This window comes from Mustelus asterias, chromosome 1, assembly GCF_964213995.1.
Source record: "Mustelus asterias chromosome 1, sMusAst1.hap1.1, whole genome shotgun sequence".
Lineage (NCBI taxonomy): Eukaryota > Metazoa > Chordata > Chondrichthyes > Carcharhiniformes > Triakidae > Mustelus > Mustelus asterias.
The window spans coordinates 48,640,603-48,661,163 of record NC_135801.1 but is presented as its reverse complement, the minus strand read 5'-3'; the positions used below and the strand labels follow the sequence as shown (position 1 = coordinate 48,661,163).

Sequence of the window (20,561 nt, the reverse complement as noted above, 5' to 3'; positions counted from 1 at the left end):
GGCGTATGAAAACGGCAGATATAAAAATGCGTGGTGTAGATTTCAGTCCCAAAGATTTGGGTGCATTCTATTTTGATAAGCAATTAAATGACCCACTGGCTTGATTTTCTCAGCATATTCCCAGGTGGTTCGATTTCAGTAGCATTTTTTGTGCAATTGTGTATTCTATTCATGGTAATTATGGTAATATTTCTTTTCAATTGCAGGAAGATTCGTGCATAAAAGGAAAATATGCTGATTAATATTGAATCTGATGATCAGATGTAAGGTGAAATGTGAAACCAACATTCTCCAGAAATCTATTTAATGAAAACATTTTATCCTGCAAAGGGGAGAAAACAAACTATTGTTGATACAGCAACACCTTGCACTGAGGGAACACTCTCTGGAGGCAACATGGATGGGATAGCTTTCATTTATGCTGGAAATCTTTCCAATCCCTTTAACTCTTCTGAGAGAAATTTTAGCTTGGGCCACTATGACCAATGTTATTCTCCGAGTGCCATGATTTTTGTGCTAGCGCTGGTTTATAGTGCTATCATCATCCTCGGAGTAACTGGCAATCTGCTACTGATAACCATTGTCATGAAACAGAAAGAAATGCACAATGTTACAAACATTCTGATTGTCAACCTATCGGTCTCCGATTTGCTCATCAGTGTTATGTGCCTGCCCTTCACATTTGTCTACACTTTTATGGACCATTGGATCTTTGGTGAGGTCATGTGCAAGCTAAATTCCATGATCCAGTGTGTCTCCATCACAGTCTCCATCTTCTCTTTAGTGCTGATTGCAGTTGAGCGCCACCAGTTGATAATCAACCCCCGAGGCTGGAGACCAAATAACAAGCATGCTTACTTAAGCATTGCCATCATGTGGGCACTGGCACTGCTTACATCTCTGCCTTTCCCCCTTTTTCACGTTCTGACCGATGAGCCGTTCCACTACGATCCAAAATATTCAAAGGAATTTGCTGGAAACTACTTGTGCATTGACCAGTGGCCATCAGAAAACCAAAGACTGGTTTATACTACATGTCTCCTGGTAATGCAGTATTTCGCCCCCCTCTGCTTTATATTCATCTGCTACTTCAAAGTAAGTGGGAAGAATATTTAGGTTTTATGAAAATCTAATTAATTTGCATGTGATGAAAGCTGGCTTGGTTTGAAATCCTGTGTGATTGCATTTCAAACCCTTGGCTCAATTGATGGATTTCAATATTATGCAACCTGATGTCATTTTAAAATAATGATCAAATTTTAAAAGAGTACCATTATTTTTTGAAGAGAGCAGCAGGTAGTTATTATGTGTGTTGTCAGAACGCAGTAAGCTGCTATGAAGAGTTGGCAGTATCCAATCAAGAATTTTAAGTAGACTGAGTTTGATAGGTTGTTTTCCAATTATTTAACTATTATTAAAATAATTATAGTGGGCATGCAAACTTGACACTATTGGATCCTGGTAATTGCGCAGTTTTTATACATGTCACAATTTCATGCAAATTTCCCTTCATTGACTTCATATTATTTTCAAAAACCATCATAATACTGAAAGTAAGAATTTTATATAAGAGACACATAAACAACTATAACGTTGTAGCATTTAGTTCCTAATCTGAGTTGGAATATCAATCCTGGCTGATATTTGAGTATCCTTAGATGTAGCTGAGTCATTTGCAAGAGAGTAGGAAAACAGCCTGTGAAGATTCTTTCCTTCATATCCAATTACATCTTCTGAATAATCTACTGAAAATGCTGGAAGCGACGTGCTGAGGACTATTTGCTGGCATAGAGGCAAAATGTCAGAACTGTCTGAATGGGTTGAATGGCCTATTTCTATGTTATAATTTCTATGTACTTTTAATTTTGTTTGACTCAACGAGTCAACCAACATCAAGTCAATCAGCATCAGTGGAGAGAACAGGCAGGTTAATGTCAGGGTGTATTCTTTCCGAGAAACGTTAACATTTTAGCCCACAGATACTGTTTGACTTACAGAATGTTTCCAAAAATATCTGCTTTCGTTTTGCGGTTTCTAACAATGCAGTGGGGATAGAAAAAAAAAGTGTAAGGTCACGTATGTAGTTCTTAAAAAATGGAACTGCTTTAAATTCTCACAGAAAAATAATGATCAAAATCTATAAAGCAGACTTTGTTTAAGGAAGACTGACTTAGCTACTCCAAGATCAAAGAACGGTACAGCACAGAAACAGGCCCTGCAGCCCACCAAGCCTCTACCAACACAGATGCCTCTCTAATCTAATAGTTTCTTGCCCCTACGTGGTCCATAACCCTCTATTCCCTGCCTATTCATGTATCTATCCAGATGCCTCTTGAACGTTGTTATAGAATCTGCTTCCACCACCTCCTCTGGTAGCACTTTCCAGGCATTCACCATCCTCTGTGTGAAAAATTTGCCCTTTACATCTCTTTTAAACTTTCCCCCTCTCACATTCAACCTATGCCCTCGAGTAGTTGACCTTTCGACCCTGGGACAAAGACTCTGGCTATCCACTCTATCCAAGCCTGTCATAGTCTTGCAAACCTCTATCAGGTCCCCCCTCATCCTCCGACGCTCCAATGAAAACAATCCAAGTTTGTTCAACCTTTCTTCATAATCCATATCTTCCAAACCAGGCAACATCCTGGTAAATCTCTTCTGCACTCTTTCCAATGCATCAACATCCTTCCGATAGTGTGGCAACCAGAATTGTACACAATACATCAAATGCAGCCTAACCAAAGTCTTATACAGCTGCAACATGATTTTCCAATCCCTATACTCAATGCCCCGACCGATGAAGGCCAGCATGCCATATGCCTTCTTGACCACCTTGTCCACCTGAATTGCCACCTCCAGGGACCCTGGATTTGCACACCTAAATCCCTTTGTATGCTAATATTTCTAAGGGCTCTGCCATTTACTGTATACTTTCCTTCTGCAGTAGACCTTCCAAATCGCATCACCTCATATTTGTCCGGGTTAAATTCTTCTGCCATCTTTCGGCCCAGTTCTCCAGCCGATTTATATCCTGCTGTATCCTCTGACAATCCTCCTCACTATCTGCTACTCCCCCAATTTTTGTTTCATCTGCAAATTTACTAATCAGACCACCTACATTTCCTCCAAATCATTTATATATATATTACAAACACCAGAGGCCCCAGCACTGATCCTTGTGGAACACCACTTGTCACAGACCTCCAAAAAATACCCTTCCACTGCTACTCTCTGCTTTCTATGCCCAAGTCTTACCCCACCCAGTCCAACACCGGCATCTTCTATGCCCAAGCCAGTTTTGTATCTATCTTACCAGCTCATCTGGGATCCCATATGACTTCACCTTCTATATCAGCCTGCCATGAGGAACCCTATCAAAGGCTTTACTGAAGTCCATGTATACAACTTCCACTCCCCTGCCCTGGTCAATTTTTCACAAAACCACGCTGCCTATCTCTAATAAGCCTATTCTCTTCCAGATGTCAGTACATCCTGTCCCTAAGGATCTTCTCCAATAATTTTCCCATCACTGATGTAAGGCTCACAGGCTTGTAATTTCCCAGACTGTCTCTTCTGCCCTTCTTAAACAGAGGAAAATGTTAGCAACTCTCCAATCCTCTGATACTTCACCCGTGACTAACGAGGGTACAAAGATTTTGGCCAAGGCCTCATCAATTTCTTCCCTCGCCTCTCTCAGTATTCTGAGATAGCCCCTATCTGACCCTGCGGACTTGTCCACCTTAATATTTTTCAAATCCTCCAATACCTCCTCCCTTATCTCAACATGTCCTAGAATGTCAACATCTTCCTTTCTACACTCACCATCCAACACATCCTTCTCCTTTGTGAATACTGATGCAAAGTACTCGTTAAGGACCTCACCCACCTCAGTCTCATCATTGTATGAAATACCTGTTTGGTATTATCTTCAGAAGTACTTTAAATAGATATGTCCTTTAGGAAAGGATCTTCTGATATGCCATAACCACTTGCATATTATATATCATGGAAAATTTTACATCATAAACCTCATCTTGATGAGCAGTTTTAGACATTAGTAAATCAAAGAAATTCTTCCCCCATTTGTAACAAATCTCTCTAATATAACAGTGCTTCCTGCAATGTATTTTTATACAACACCCACAAAGATCTTAACGAGAGAAGGAATTGTAATTTTTAGTAGGCCGAATTACCTCCTCCTGCTCCTAGTTTCTATGGCTGGAATTTTCTGACCTTGCCTGTGGCTGGGGTTCTCCAATGCCACTGCAGTGAGTGGAGTTTTGGCTGAGTGCCAAATTTCCATTCTTGCTGGCAGCAGTGGGCAGCATATGAGACCAGAGAATTCCAGCATAAGTTTCTATGTTTCTAAAATCTGTCTAACTCAGCCTTGAATATATTCTGTTACCCTGCCTTCATTGCTTTCTGTGGGAAAGAATTCAAAAGAATAATGATTCTGAGAAGAAATTCCTCATCTCAGTTTTAAATGGGAGATCCCTTATTTTTAAACTGTGCTGTCTATTTTGAGAATTCCCCATGAGAGGAAACATCCATTCAGCATCTACCCTGTCAAGACTCTTCAGAATGTTACATGCTTCAATAAGATCACCCCTCATTCTTCTAAACACCAATGAGTATAGGCCCTACCTGCAGAACCTTTTCTCATAAGACAACCCTGTCACCTCAAGAATCAATTTACTCTAGCATTGAACTGCTTCTATTGTGAATATATCCTTTCTTAAAAAGATCAAAACTGTGCACAGTAATTTAGGGACCATCTCATTAATCATAGAATCCCTACAGTGCAGAAGGAGGCCATTCGGCCCATTGAGTCGGCACTGACCACAATCCCCCAGGACCTATTCCACATTCAGTTAGTCCCCCTAACACTAAGGGGCAATTTATGGCCAATCCATCTAACCTGCACATCTTTGGACTGTGGGAGGAAACAGGCGCACCTGGATTCTCCCCATGCAGACACGGGGAGAATGTGCAAACTCCACATGGACAGTGACCCAAGCTGGGAATCGAACTCGGGTCCCTGACGCTGTGAGGCAGCAGTGCTAACCACTGTTAATGTCCTGTACAGTTGTAGTAAGACATTCCTACTCTCTGTTTTCTCAGATTCTAATTTCTCCCTCTTTTTTAAGACAACCTTTGTTTTCTCAACAATAGTCAGTGATGCAATATTGGTTTTCAACACTGCATTAGAGCTACAGAGAGCTCTTGCAATCAATTTTTATCTGTTGGAAATCATATCAGACTAGAAATTGTGGAGTAATCATAGAATCATACATTGAGTCTGCACCGACATGTGAGAAACACCAGACCTTCCACCTTATTTCATTTACCAGCACTTGGCCCATAGCCTTGAATGTTTGACTTACCAAATGCTCATCCAGGTACTTTTTAAAGGATGTGAGGCAATCTGCCTCTACCACCTTCCCAGGCAGCGCATTCTAGACCGTCACCATCCTCTGGATAAAAAGGTTTTTCCTCACAGCCCCCCTAAACCTCCTGCCCTTCACCTTGAACCGATGTCCCCTCGTGACTGACCCGTCAACTAAGGGGAACAGCTGCTCCTTATTTACTATGTCCATGTCCCTCATAACCTTGTACACCTCGATCAGGTCACCACTCAATCTTCTCTGCTCCAATTAAAGTTACCTATGCGAGCTTACCCTTATGCCACACAAGTTACCCTGGCTGCCACCTGTGACCGTGTGTCTCTCTCTCTTGGGGGTAGTAAAATATAACCCAGAAGTGCCACACTCGGACAGCTTCACAAGAGAGAGAGAGAGGGACCACTGTTTACTCCTGACCAGTGGACTCCTTTGAGTGAGCAGTTTCGAAGTGCTCAGCCCCTTTACGGTTCTGTACCCCGGAATTCTGTTCCAGCTGTTTAGTGACTCACCAAGATGGAGGATGAGAGAGAGACTAGTCAATTATTTAAAAATAATTTATTCAAGAATAACTCCAACCAAATTCAGTCAATAAAACAGATACTACAATACTATGCTATGGAAAGAAAACTCTAACGGCACAACGTAAATTCTTAGCATTACACGATTTACACAATTTACACAAAAGCAAGAAAAATCCTAGACCCCTCCTCAACCTTTACCTAATTGGGGAATTTCTGAAGGCTGAGAGAATATACTCACCACTCCTCGGATCTTCTTAAAAACAAAAGGCTGGATCTTCCTTGTTCTTTCCTCTGCCATGAAGTAGTTGTCTGGCTGGACACCTGAATTCACTCCTTCCCGACTTCACAACTCTCTTGCCCCGAAGTTCACAGAACTCCTTTCCGAGTTAACTGATGAAAGGTCAACCACCTCTCCTCCTTTTATGTCCTTGGCCAGAGTTTGATATTTTTTAAAGACAGTTCCCTTAATCAAATTGGCTGACTCCTCCCATTGGTCAGTTTCAGAACAATGGGGTGCAAAGTGCTTACAGGATGAAATTGATTTGATCAGTTTCAATGACAAAGAGCCCAAACTGTTTTAGGAGGGTATCTGATGGGCTGCTAAGTGTCCCAAGGTGGTTTCCTGGAACTGCTAAATGTTTTCCCAGGAGTGGAAGCATTATTCTATGTAGCTGGGATAAAACTCGTTACCATTTCCATTGTCTCTCCTGTAGTTGGTCGGGGCTATCAACACCCCACTGCATAATCTTGTCAGATAGCTTTGCCACAACTCATGGCCCTTTTCACTCCTTAGATGGTCTGGTGGTGTTGTATATTCCGATGTCTGGTTTGCAGCCATTTGCTTGAATGTAACCTTTTAAAATAATGCTGTCTTTAAAATGTCCGTTGTTCCACTTGAAATTGGCTATGTTGTATCAGGTTTAATATAATGTCCGTGTATCCTATGGAGTTCATCCAAATGATGGATTTGCTGCATCTTAAACATGCCCCTCCACCTTCAGAGACCTATGGACAAACACACCAAGGTCCCTTTGTTCCACAGAATATCCTAGTCATGCTATTTATTGAACATAGAACATAGAACATAGAAAAGCTACAGCACAAACAGGCCCTTCGGCCCACAAGTTGCGTCGAACAATTTCCTTACCTTCTAGGCTCATCTATAACCCTCTATCTCACTAACCTCCATGAACCTATCCAAAAGTCTCTTAAAAGACTCAATCGAATCCACTTCCACCACCACTGCCGGCAGCCGATTCCACGCACCCACCACCCTCTGAGTGAAAAACTTACCCCTAACATCTCCTCTATACCTACTCCCCAGCACCCTAAACCTGTGGCCTCTCGTGACAACCATTTCAGCCCTGGGTAAAAGCCTCTGAGAATCCACTCTATCAATACCTCTCAACATCTTATACACCTCTATCAGGTCACCTCTCATCCTTCGCCTCTCCAAGGAGGATAGACCTAGCTCTCTTAACCTATCCTCATAAGGCATACCACTTAATCCCGGCAGCATCCTCGTAAATCTCCTCTGCACCTGTTCTATGGCTTCCACATCCTTTCTGTAATGAGGCAACCAGAACTGGGCACAGTACTCCAGGGTGGGGTCTGACCAGGGTCCTATATAGCTGCAGCATTATCTCCCGATTTCTAAACTCAGTTCCTCTATTGATGAAGGCCAGTATTCCATATGCCTTCTTAACCACAGCCTCTACCTGCGACGCCGCTTTGAGCGTCCTTTGAACGCAGACCCCAAGATCCCTCTGTTCTTCCACACTGCCAAGCGTCTTACCCTTAATATTATATTCTTCCATCCTATTCGACCTGCCAAAGTGAACCACCACACACTTATCTGGGTTGAAGTCCATCTGCCACTTCCTTGAATCCTTCCTTGTTAAATTATTTCTTCCGAAGTGTATCACCTCACACTTTTTTCAGGGTTAAATTCTATCTGCCCATTTGACCATTCCGTCTATATCTTCTTTCAGCCCAAATCACTCAACCGCACTGTTAACCACTCAGCCAATCTATATGTCATCCACAAACTTAATAATTCTACCCCCCACATAGTCATCTATGTTGACCCAGCACAGATCCCTGTGGTACACCACTGGACACTGGCTTCCAGTCACTAAAGCAGCCTCCTGCCATCACCCTCTGTCTCCTACAATTGAGCCAATTTTGAATCCACTTAATCAAATTATCCTGTACCATGTGCATTTACCTTTTTAAGTCTCCCGTGTGGGACTTTGTGAAAGGCTTTACTGAAATCCATATAACTACATTAACTGTACCATCCTCAAACTACACACCCTGGTCAACTCCCCAAATTCAAATTTGTTAGGCATGACTTCCCTCTGACAAAGCCATGCTGACTATCCTAGATCAAGCTTTGCCTCTCCAAGTGGAGATAGATGCTCTCCTTCAGAATTTCCTCCAATAGTCCCCCTGCCACAGACATGAGACTCATTGGCCTGTAGTTCCCTGGCTTATCTCTACAACCCTTCTTAAATAGTGGAGCCACATTAGCTATTCTCCATTTCCCCCATGGCCTGAGAGGAATTGGGTCAGAGCCTCTGCAATCTCCTCTCTTGCCTCACACATCAGCCTGCGACACAATTCATCCAGACCTGGAGATTTGTCCACTTACATTGTCCTTTCCTATGTCAATTTGCTGAAGAAACTCGCAGTCTTTCTCCCTGAATTCCATACCTTCTTCCTCATTTTCTTGGGTGAAGACAGGTGTGAAGTAGTTCAACACTACCAATGTCTTCTGGCTCCACCCACAGATTGTCCTCTTGGTCCTGAATGAGCCTACTCTTTCCTTCGTTATCCTCTTCCCATTGATATACTTATAGAATATCTTGGGATTTTCCCTACAAAGAACAAAGAACAGTACAGCACAGGAAACAGGCCCTTCGGCCCTCCAAGCCTGGGCCGCTCATTGGTCCAATTAGACCATTCGTTTGTATCCCTGCATTCCCAGACTGCTCATGTGACTATCCAGGTAAGTCTTAAATGATGCCAGCATATCTGCCTCCACCACCCTACTTGGCAGCGCATTCCAAGCCCCCACCACTCTCTGTGTAAAAAACGTCCCTCTGATGTCTGAGTTATACATTGGCCCTCCCACCTTGAGCCCGTGACCCCTCGTGATCGTCATCTCCGACCTGGGAAAAAGCTTCCCACTGTTCACCCTATCTATACCCTTCATAATTTTGTACACCTCTATTAGGTATCCCCTCATTCTCCATCTTTCCAGGGAGAACAAGCCCAGTTTACCCAATCTCTCCTCTAGCTAAGACCCTCCATACCAAGCAACATCCTGGTAAACCTTCTCTGCACTCTCTCTAAAGCCTCCACGTCCTTCTGGTCGTGTGGCAACCAGAACTGGACACAGTACTCCAAATGTGGCCTAACCTGCAACATCAGACTCCAGCTTTTATACTCTATACCCCATCCTATAAAGGCAAGCATACCATATGCCTTCTTCACCACCTTCCCCACCTGTGCTGCCACCTTCAAGAATTTGTGGACTTGCACACCCAGGTCCCTCTGTGTTTCTATACTCTTGATGGCTCTGCCATTTATTGTATAACTCCCCCTTACATTAGTTCTTCCAAAATGCATCACTTCACATTTATCTGGATTAAATTCCATCTGCCATTTCTCCGCCCAATTTTCCAGCCTATCTATAGCCTGCTGTATTGTCCGACAATGCTCATCGCTATCCACAAGTCCAGCCATCTTCGTGTCATCCGCAAACTTGCTGATAACACCAGTTACACCTTCTTCCAAATCATTTATATATATCACAAATAGCAGAGGTCTCATACAGAGCCCTGCGGAACACCACTAGTCACAGACCTCCAGCCGGAAAAAGACAATGTGAGGGGAGGGAGCATTAAGCACAGGTTAAAGAGATGTGTATTGTCTCCAGACTTGCAGAATCTCACTGGCTGTCCTGTCTGGAGACAATACACATCTCTTTAACTTCTGCTTAATGCTCCCTCCACTCACATTGTCTGTATCTTTAAGACCTGGTTGGCTGTAGGGATTCGCATTCTAATCAGTATTCTGTAACTTGATTTTGTGTCTCTGTGCCCTGTTTGAGAGCAGATTTCCACTCCATCTGACGAAGGAGCAGCGCTCCAAAAGCTAATGGTATTTGCTACCAAATAAACCTGTTGGAATTTAACCTGGTGTTGTTAAAACTCTTACTGTGTTTACCCCAGTCCAACACAGGCATCTCCACATTCTGTGGCCAAGCCAGTTCTCTACCCATCTAGCCACCTCTCCTTGTATCCCATGAGCCTTGACCTTCTTAACCAACCTGCCATGAGGGACTTTGTCAAATGCCTTACTGAAATCCATATAGACGACGGCCCTTCCTTCGTCAACCGTTTTTGTCACTTCCTCAAAAAACTCCACCAAATTTGTAAGGCACGACCTCCCTCTTACAAAACCATGCTGTCTGTCACTAATGAGATTGTTCCGTTCTAAATGCGCATACATCCCGTCTCTAAGAATCCTCTCCAACAACTTCCCTACCACGGACGTCAAGCTCACTGGCCTATAATTACCGGGTTATCCCTGCTACCCTTCTTAAATAACGGTACCACATTCGCTATCCTCCAATCCTCAGGGACCTCACCTGTGTCCAATGAAGAGACAAAGATTTCCGTCAGAGGCCCAACAATTACATCTCTTGTCTCCCTGAGCAGTCTAGGATAGATGCCATCAGGCCCTGGGGCTTTGTCAGTTTTAATGTTACCTATAAAACCTAACACTTCCTCCCTTGTAATGGAGATTCTCTCTAACGGGTCAACACCTACTTTTACCAGCCAGAGCTTTCTCATATCACCTCTATGCTCTCCTAATTGCTTTCGTAAGCTCTGTTGTCATACGAGTGCATAATGTGCTTGTATCAAATTATTTTCTCTGTTCACTTCATAAATATGTTAATTTATTTAAAATAAACAAGTTGATACTTCTTGTATGATAGCAGAGACATGAATTTGATACATATTAAACATTTATAGTCAAAAGAATTGTTCACAGAAATTCCAGGATGCCGCATATTTTTCATAAAGAAGCCACTCCATGCAGCAAAGAGTAGATTTTTCTGATTCTTTGCTCCTAGTATGTGTGCAAAGGTCTACACACTGAGACTTTCAAATGAATCAAAGCTTGCACAATTTACTGACCTCTGTGCCAAAATTGATGTTTATTTTCAACATGCAAAATTCGGCACCACGAGTATGAAGCAATGTGAATTCTACCATCATTATCACCCTGTAGGAATTTTCAGGGCATTAAAGATATTCAGCACCAGTTAAAAAGGCACATCATTTAAAAAAAAATATCTGTACTGAAGATTTAACTTGCAATCCTTCCCTTTTTTCATTTATGAGACACCTCAACATACTGGCACAGCCTGGCGGCACTGAAGTCAGGGTGCCATGTACAAAGAGCACCCCAACCAAAGCAAAAAGTAAATTCCTCCCCCCCCCCCCCCCCCCCCCCCGCCACTCCAACTTCACCCCACCATGGAGGTCTCAGGGGCTACCCTTGACCCTATCACCCCTGATCAGAGACAGCATTTCATCTCCATCCCCCTGTCCCCAATTGGAGTTGGCATTTCTTCCCCCCACTGTTCCAAATCAGATACGACATTCACCCCACCTCACCCATTCCCCCCCCCCCCCCCCCCCCCCCCCCCACACACTGTCCTCCAATCGGACCACACCATCCCTGATCGGAGCTGTTATTCACAACCCACCACCCCCCAATTGGAGACGGTACTCACCTATTCCCACCGTCCCCAGTCAGAGCTGGCATTCATCCCCGGTTCCCCGCACCCCTCCAGCAGTCAGTGTAGGCACCCCTCTCCCCTGTCAAACGGCCATCTCCAGCTCCCACATTTGCTCCTGCCCACCACCACATATAAATGAATCTCCGACCTCCCCCATGAGGCTCCCACTGGGGCACACCCCTGGCATTGCCAAGTTGGCATGGACATGGTGGCAACCAGTGCCAGGGGCATTGGGCATTTAAAAAAATGTTTTACTCTATCATTGAAGTTACAAAGCCAATGCTCAGAATGGACGTGGCAAACCCAAATCTATTTGGTGCTTGCTCCAAAAACCAAATTGAATCCAATTTGTGGTCCCGACAGGCCACTGCCTGGCCATGTTCCTCTCCCCTGGGGACTATACTCATCTTTATGCATCTGGGGGATCCCCAAGACAGGTTCAAGTCTGGGTGAACCTGCTTTAAACCACACCAACGTGACATCACTTTGATGCGGTTTGAATATATGGCAGGGGCTCAATATCTGTCTTTAATAGTGTGTTAACTTATTAAAGTCAATGTAAATTGATTACGTCTCAGGTAGGGTGTGGCAAAAATCTGAAATTGTGATCTCGCCAGCAAGATTGTGATTTCCAGGTGTGGCCAGTTCTTGAGCCACCACCAACATTCCCGTGGACGGCAAACACGGGCTCAAGATTATCCCAAACTTTCAATTCCAGATTTTATGAATTGAAATTAAATCCTATCAGCTACCGTGGTGAGATTTGAACTCATGTACCCTGGGCCTCTGGATTACTAGTTCTGTGACATCACAAGACCATTGTTGCCCTCAAATGCAAGACTGGGCGGAATTTCACCTTACGAATCATGTACATTCTTTTGGTCATATAATCCTAGATATTTATTAATCTATCCATTATACCTGCGCAAGAGCTCCTCATGAGGAACCATCTACTCTAATCAGTCTCCTTACCTTTTCCCCATTTTCTTTAATAATCTGATCTGACAAATAATTTAATGTTGCAGTGGGTCTGAACTGTAGTGTTTAACATTGCAATGAATGAGCAAGAAACGCTCATTTGATTTGAGTTGGTTTATTCACTGTTTCAGACATTTGTTGTGACTTGGGACTTGAATATCTAACACAACTGATTACAATCTCTGCCAACTCTCTTGACTTGGACTGGCATGAGGAAGAAAAATAGAACAACAAACCTTTGACTTTCACAGCAACATGGAAAATCTCTGCTCCTGGTGTTTGCAATGTGCTAACATCATTGGGAGTTGTAGTGCCAAAATATTATCAGTGATAAATTTGGTATATTTTGACTTTACAAAATATTAATTTCTTATTTTCATTTCTTTAGATTTGATTAACTGAAGGGTATGTAATTAGAATGATGCTGTCACAGAATACTGTGAGAAAACGAACTTCAAAAACAGAAGTGAATAATTTTATTTAAGTGTTCATGAAAGTAGCAAAGAACTGAATTAGTTGCTTGAAAGTAATTTGCATCTTGATGGATCAGTAGGAACCCAGAGTTTCACCTCAACAGTTACAGTAATCTTTATTCTTTTTCTAAAATAAATTTAGGTCATTTCAGTAAGGAGAGTGATCCAGTTAGTAATCCAAATCAGTCTTTTGCAATTCCTTTTAAAGAACTCTCATGAATAAATGCGATTTTTAAAATCACGAGTAGAGCAATTCAACAGTCAACTGTTTCCATTGTAACGTGGTGGTATGATACACACAGAAACATTGATTTGAGCCCAGATTGAAATTGAGCCTTGTTTCTCATCTGCATGGAAGTGATGAACTGTGGACACCAATGGTAGCTCAGGAATTTAGGCCAACTCCGAAGAGGTCAGCAGGCAAAATAGGATGGAGAGCTTGTGCCAGCAAGGCTTGCCTTAGAGAGTCAGAAGATGAATGCCAACTGCTATCTCTGCAGATGCGCGGGTTAGGTGGATTGGCCATACTAAATAGCCCCTTAGTGTCAGGGGACTAGCTAAGGTAAATGCATGGGGTTATGGGGATAGGGCCTGGGTGGGATTGTGGTCGGTACAGACTCGATGGGCCGAATGGCCACCTTCTGCACTGTAGGATTCTATGATTCTATGGGCCCGATTTTACCATTTAGAGACTAAGTGCCGGGTGCGGGCGCCAAATAGATCTGAGCCCGGAGGCCGCGCTCCAGCGCGCCCATACGCTTTCTTCCAGCGCCGGTCCAGTGGGGGGGTGGCGGGGGTGGGGGGGGGGCGGTGGTGGGGGGTCGGCCTCCCAGAGGGGTCCAATCCCGGGGAAGGGTCCGATCCCGGGGGGGGGGGGGGGGGGGGGGTCTGCCGGGGTGGTTAGAGGGGGTGTCCGCGAAGGGTGGGCCTCGGCAATTCTCCTGCCGAATAAAAGTACAAGCTGGACTTTTATTTATCAGGTCAGTAAAGGCGCGGATGCAAATTGGGCCGAACGCTGGTCAAGGGGGAATTGATGGTGAAGTTGGGCGCGCGCTTCATTAAGTCGATTTAAATGCATGCAAATGCCGGCCGATTTGGGCATGCACCGAACGGCGCCCGAATCGGCCGTTGGTAAAGGCGCGATCCGCTAGGAATCAGGTGGGGATCGCGGCATAGGCCCAACGCCCAACTTTACCACCAAATGGGCGCGAAGTTTTGGTAAAATCGGGCCCTATGTCTCCCTTTTTGTACGTGGATTCTAATGCTTTTTTAGAATCCATTTTTTTCTTCACTTGTGGTTGAGCAGCAACTTGGAAAGTATTGTGCAGGTCATTCTCACTGTCTCTCCTTTAAAATATCACGCCTGTACTCATATAGTCAAAACATTAACCATACCCAACCTTCAAGCAAACACACAATAAAAATGTATAGGGGCAATTGCCCTGCAGCAATAAAATGCAGTGAGGCTCATTAACAAGGGCCTACCGAGTCTAATTGGCTGACAGCTCCATCAGTTCCGGCAGCGCCAGCAGGGCACCAGCGGCAGCTGCCAAGGCAGCAGCTGAAGAGAGGCAGGTGAAGGGTCATGCATCCCCGGAGCAGGAAAGTCCAAGATCTTGAGCCAAGAGGGTTTGGAAATGTTAGGAGAGGGTCAGTGATGGGCTGAAGAGAGGGAGCAGGCAAGAAAGAAGGAGGTGTTCAGTCTAAGGGGGGTCTCCTTGCAATTGGCAAACCACTTGAGGTTAAAAGTCAGATTTCCCACTCCCACCCTGCTGCCCACACCAAATGTATTACAGCATGAGCAGTTTTTTGTTAGGGTCAATTAGGCTCAATAATGATCCTTGATTGGTATTTTAATATGGTGGAGAGGCTGATGATTTTGGCGCTCGCCTGCTCTCCCCCCTGTATTATGGGGATGAGCTTCGGTATGGGTGGGAAGATGGTAGGATGGGCACCCATTTAACTTTGTGTGCCTCCAAGGTAGGAAACACGCCCGCCATAGGCATGTAAAATTCAGCCCATTTGTGTCCAGTTCTGGACACTACACTTCTGCAAGGATGTAAAGGCCTTGGATGGCAGGCAGAGGAGATTTACTAGAGTGGTACCAGGTATGAAGGAATTCAGTTATGTGGAGTTATTCAAGAAGTTGGGAATGTTCATTGAAAATTTAGAAGGCAGTGGAGGTGAGGTCATTGAATATTTTTAAGGCGGAGGTAGATAACAACTTGTTCGGCAAGGGAATCAAAGATTATTTGGGTTAGATGGGAATGTGGAATTAAAAACACAAACAGGTCAGCCATGATCTGAATGAATGGTGGAGCAGGCTCAAGGGACCAAGTGGCCTTCTTCGGCTCCTATTTTGTATGTTCGTATAAGTTCAAAATCCTCAATATTTTTGGTGGAGGAAATAAGGAGATGCAGCCTTATTGGCAGAAGGCTCACTAACTAGAAGGCACAGATATAAGGTAATTGGTGAAAGAAGCAGAGGCGACATGAGAATTTTTTGATGCAATATTTCATGATAATCTGAATTGCACTGTTTGAATAGACAGTTAAAGCAGATTCAAAATTGAACAAATAGCAGAAGGGGTTAAAATTGCAATGTTTAATTGAATAATGCTGATCAGCACAAGCATGATGGTCTGGAACTGTAGGATTCTAAGTTTTGAATTTCTCCCCATAATATTTTTACTTTTTGCAACTGATCAGCTTATTCCTAATGTGGACCAAGAGCTAAATATGGAGCACATCAAATATTCAATAGTTTTCAATTATGCATTTCATTAATATTTTCACGCGTTTTATAAGCAATTGATATGGTAATTTTTCACTTTATTTGCAGCTCCTCATTGTTATTCAACTCAACCACAGGATCTTCAATGAAGAGCAACATTTCAGAGTTAATTACATCTGTCATTGTTTAGTAAAATACATTTAAATTAAGGAAAGTAGTACAATTCAGTGACAATTCTTGATGGTAGACTGTGCTGCTTCCCAATTTTCCACCTATGTATTATAAAATCAGAAAGAACAAGATGACTACCAAGTCATGTAAAAAATATTAAACTATTCCTTCCTGGCTGCAGTTAAATTCTGCTAATCCTACCTTTATGTGTTATACTGATTGAAAATGAAATCTAGAATAGAGCCTGATTTTTGATGTTTTTAGTCTTGCTTTTACATGATACACAATAATTTAGATCTTTCCTTTACAATTATTAAGTATTCAGATTGTTTAGAGATGTTAGTGCTTTCCCAGGAACTTTTAGCAAGAATTAAATAATTTTGAATTAAGTGAAAAAGAAAAACATTGATTTTTTTTCACAAGTTTCCAAAATATGCTTTTATGATCCAACGATAAAATATAGAACTTTTTCTAAAACTCAATGTACACACAGCATCTTTCATTACACTTAAATATGTGACTGATTAATATGGGAGGTTTGGAGGGTAGAACAAAGCAATTGAGAATTGGCTGTTTGATAATAGAATGCTGCTGAATTACTGGATTCCTTGACAATTGGTTAGTGTTCTCAAATTTGGCTGCATTGAAGAGGGAGGAGGAGAGTAAGCATGAGTAAAATGAGAGGACAGACAGGAAATGGAGAGAAATAGCCATGAAAGGAGAGAGCAAGAGGTGGCTGGGTGATGCAGCGGGATCGCAGTCCTGAAATTAGTTTCAAGTTCAATCCAATCAGGTGCTTTGACTGTCTCTAGAGTTCTTATAGCAAGTGTATTTGGGTTTTATTAGGGACCATCTCCCATTGTCTCTAATTGCTTGATGCTTGATTGCAGTGGTTTTTAATCAGACATATGTTGTGTTCCCCAGTACTAACATCCTTCAGCATGAAATGGTAGAAGGGAGAGAAACTGATAAATTAGATATGGAAAATACAGGCACAGGAAAGAAGGAATGAGATAAAAATTACCCTGCTCATAGGTAACAAATTTATAAATGTGCTTGTGAAGATTTCTTCTGACTTTCATTTCTAGTGATACCCTAAATACACACCAAAAGGATATTTTTAAAGTTTCATCTGAAACATTGAAGAGGTAGACTGTTACTATTCAGAGAGAACAGGGGAATTCTTATCCCACATGGAACATAGAGAGGAGAAACAAAAATAAATAATGGAACAAACAGATAAAGAAATGAGGAGGGTTTCAAGTCTTTGTACCATTTTAGCTATGGCTACTGATAACTGATTATCCTTGCACTTCTTGCTACAATTTATACTTTAAAATATGTAGGATCACATATGTAGGATGTTTCTAAGGCAGTTATCTGATTAAGCAGTTTCATTAATACAGTTAACAGTGAGAATTTAAATTGTTTTAATTATCACATAAATTGCAGCCTTGAAATCGGCCTATGGTTTTTGTAGATTTTTGGGGGGGTTTATCTCCTGTTGTGTTGTTCAACAACCTACGTGCTTACCCCACTGGTGTTGCTTAATTCTGATCTGGTCGGTAAGATCATTGGGACATGATTTGCTTGAAGGGGCAGCAGTATATGGTAATGTAACTGACTGGTTGAATTGTCAGGCATGGCTTATATATGCAGTACTATACTCAGTATGACATAGACCATAAACTGCATGAAATAGTTTTACTCAATCATGGCTTTCCTTTTGCTGATAGTAACCATGGCCTGCGTTATTGTTAGATGTTGATGATCAGACTGAAATTACAAAAGACTGAAATTGGCTTCTTTTATTTAGCCCATTTCTTCTAATCTAATGCCAACAGCTCAGCTAAAATTAGAGATGCTTTATAGAAGTGCGTTAAGCATTTGATGGTTCGCATTCATTGTATAATTTAGATGTCCGAAAGATTATAATTGTGACTATTGTGAGTTTTTATCCTTTTTTGTTACAAGTTATCTCGTATCCTGTATGCCTCCTGCAGAGCTTGACTCCTTGATGGGTGTGGCTCCAGTAGCACCAAGCCATTCTTCATGAGTGATCTTCTTCAGGCTGTTTAGACACAAGACCATCACAGCTGAGCCCAGTCCTGTCTTCCTCTGACCAAAGACTTCCAGCAAAGGTTGTTGGATAATAATCAGGAGTGCAGGACCCTGGCTGATGTTTCTCTCCATAAGGCAAGATACAGATGCCAATTGTACAACTCCTGCTGCCATCCTGGCAGAGATCAGGCAACTCAGCAAAGACTGGGGATCGAACTTGGAACCAGTCCGTGCGGTTTAGCTTATAGTTCATTAACTAGCTGAGTGATGGGGCAGTTTTGTCATTACTATAAGTTTAGCACAGAGTAATAGCTGATTTCTAAAAAATAATATTGTATTATAATGAGCTCAAGCTTGAATGTCTAAATATAACCTGAAAAATATAAATGTCTAAATATAACCTGTTATTTTTCTTCAAAAGATATATGTACGCCTAAGGAGGAGAAACAACATGATGGACAAGATAAGAGAGAATAAATACAGGGCGGATGAAAATAGAAGAATCACTATTATGCTGATCTCCATTGTGGTAGCATTTGCAGTCTGTTGGCTGCCCCTCAACATTTTCAATGCTGTTTTTGATTGGAACTATGAGGCCATTAATAATTGCCATCACAACCTGGTTTTCTCCATATGTCATCTGGCAGCCATGCTGTCAACCTGTACAAACCCCATCTTTTATGGATTCCTCAATAAAAACTTCCAGAGGGACTTGCGTTCAATTCTCCATTACTGCAAATGTAACTCCAGAGAGGAGGACTATGAAGCTATTGCCATGTCAACCATGCAGACCGAGATTTCCAAGAGTTCTCTGAAACAAACAACACAGATTGCTTGAGATAAATTGATTTCAGAATCCTGCTCCAGCAGAATAAACAGCAGCAAATGGTCCTCCTGGTCTAAGCGACCAAATATCAGTAAAGGTTATTCCATTGTACACTGACAAAAAGTCTCATACACATGTTATAAGTTTAAGGACCATGAAATTGTAGTAGAATTTTAAATAAGAGATTCCTTCTGAGTTAATTTTTGGTCTTCATTCCATTGTGAGTAAAGCTGCACTTATTCTGGACTTTACAAAAAGAAAATCAGAACTTTCACTACTAACAACTTTTAACTCTTTTTTTTCTTTTTTTTGGGTTGGCACAGTGGTCAGCATTGCTGCCTCACAACACCAGGAACCCGGGTTCAATTCTGGCCTTGTGTGACTGTATGGAGTTTGCATGTTCCCACATATGTCTATGTGGGTTTCCTCCGGGTACTCCTGTATCCTCCCACTGTAAGATGTGCAGGTAAGTTTGATTGGCCATGCTAAATTGCCCTTTACTGTCCCAAGATGTGTAGATTAAGGGGATTAGCAGGGTAAATACATGTGGTTACGGGATAAGGATAAGGCTGGGGTAAGATGTTCTGTCATAGAGTCAGTGTGGACTCAATAGGCTGAATGGCCTCCTTCTGCACTGTAGAATTCTATGATTCTTGGGATAAGGAAGACTTGGGCAAGGCCACACTATATTGTCTATATCTAGTTGCCCTCCAGTAACTTTAGTTAAATGATTTTTATATTGCATGTGTTTTATTTTCAAAGTGTCTGAAAGTATAAAAAAGAGAATTGTCCACAGTGATGTTTTTTCAGCTAAATTGTGAGAGAAGGAATGAAGAGGAAGCTTTTAGCTTTTCCTCTAGATAGGGTAGAAAATGAAAGAGGATGCTAATTCATTCTATTCCCATGTGCCTCCAGCAGCAGAGAACCGAACAGATTATATTGTTTCTTCTGAGCAGACAATAGTCCATGATGGAAATCTAAAGGAAGGGAATGTTTTTGAGAAAGCACTTCATTTTATAACTAAAGTGTCTTTCCTTTTGCAAGTTTACTACTACTTTGGACAAAGAAAAAATTGCAGTTTGTTCAATAAGTTTAATAATTTTGTGTGATAACCATGTCTCCTTACCAGTAAATTGTATGTGTTATATTGCCAGTATTGTTATGTTGGTGTAACTGTGATGCATGACAATGTTTGGAAAGAAATACTGTATTCATCAATATTTTCAATAAGAGCTAATAAGGGATAAATATACCACTGCCAGAACAAACCAGTCTTACACTGAAGCCGACTGAAAAAAGACTCACTACTGTCTGACAGTGAAATGGTGCCAAAGCATGATGCACCAAAATGAAGTTCATTTTGTTAAATTTATATGTGGTACATGACTCATGGGTGGGTTGTTTTACAATATTATCTTATTGGAAAGTACTCAAGTCTGTACATATTTGATGTAAATATATTGATGAATGAAAGCTGTGCAGGAATCAATATTTTTTGATTGTATTGCTACAATTCTAGGAGACAGTGTAAAAAAAACTAGGACAAAATCTATTGAAGATCCCAGGAGCAGGGACAC

General features: G+C 42.1%; 1 protein-coding gene across 1 annotated transcript; it reads left to right on the top strand.

The window, feature by feature from the left end:
* Positions 1 to 315: 315 nt before the first annotated feature.
* Positions 316 to 20,276, top strand: npy1r (neuropeptide Y receptor Y1). Its single transcript, XM_078209878.1, has 2 exons — positions 316 to 1,095; positions 18,580 to 20,276. Exons 1-2 carry the CDS (start codon positions 397 to 399, stop codon positions 18,994 to 18,996), a joined length of 1,116 nt encoding a protein of 371 aa, XP_078066004.1. The 5' UTR covers positions 316 to 396; the 3' UTR covers positions 18,997 to 20,276.
* Positions 20,277 to 20,561: the final 285 nt, after the last annotated feature.

Excerpts from the sequence above, each read along its gene's own strand:
- npy1r (XM_078209878.1), top strand. The coding sequence starts at position 397 with ATGGATGGGATAGCTTTCATTTATGCTGGAAATCTTTCCAATCCCTTT. Across the intron at positions 1,096-18,579 it reads TATTCATCTGCTACTTCAAA|ATATATGTACGCCTAAGGAG; the intron begins GTAAGTGGGAAG and ends TTTCTTCAAAAG.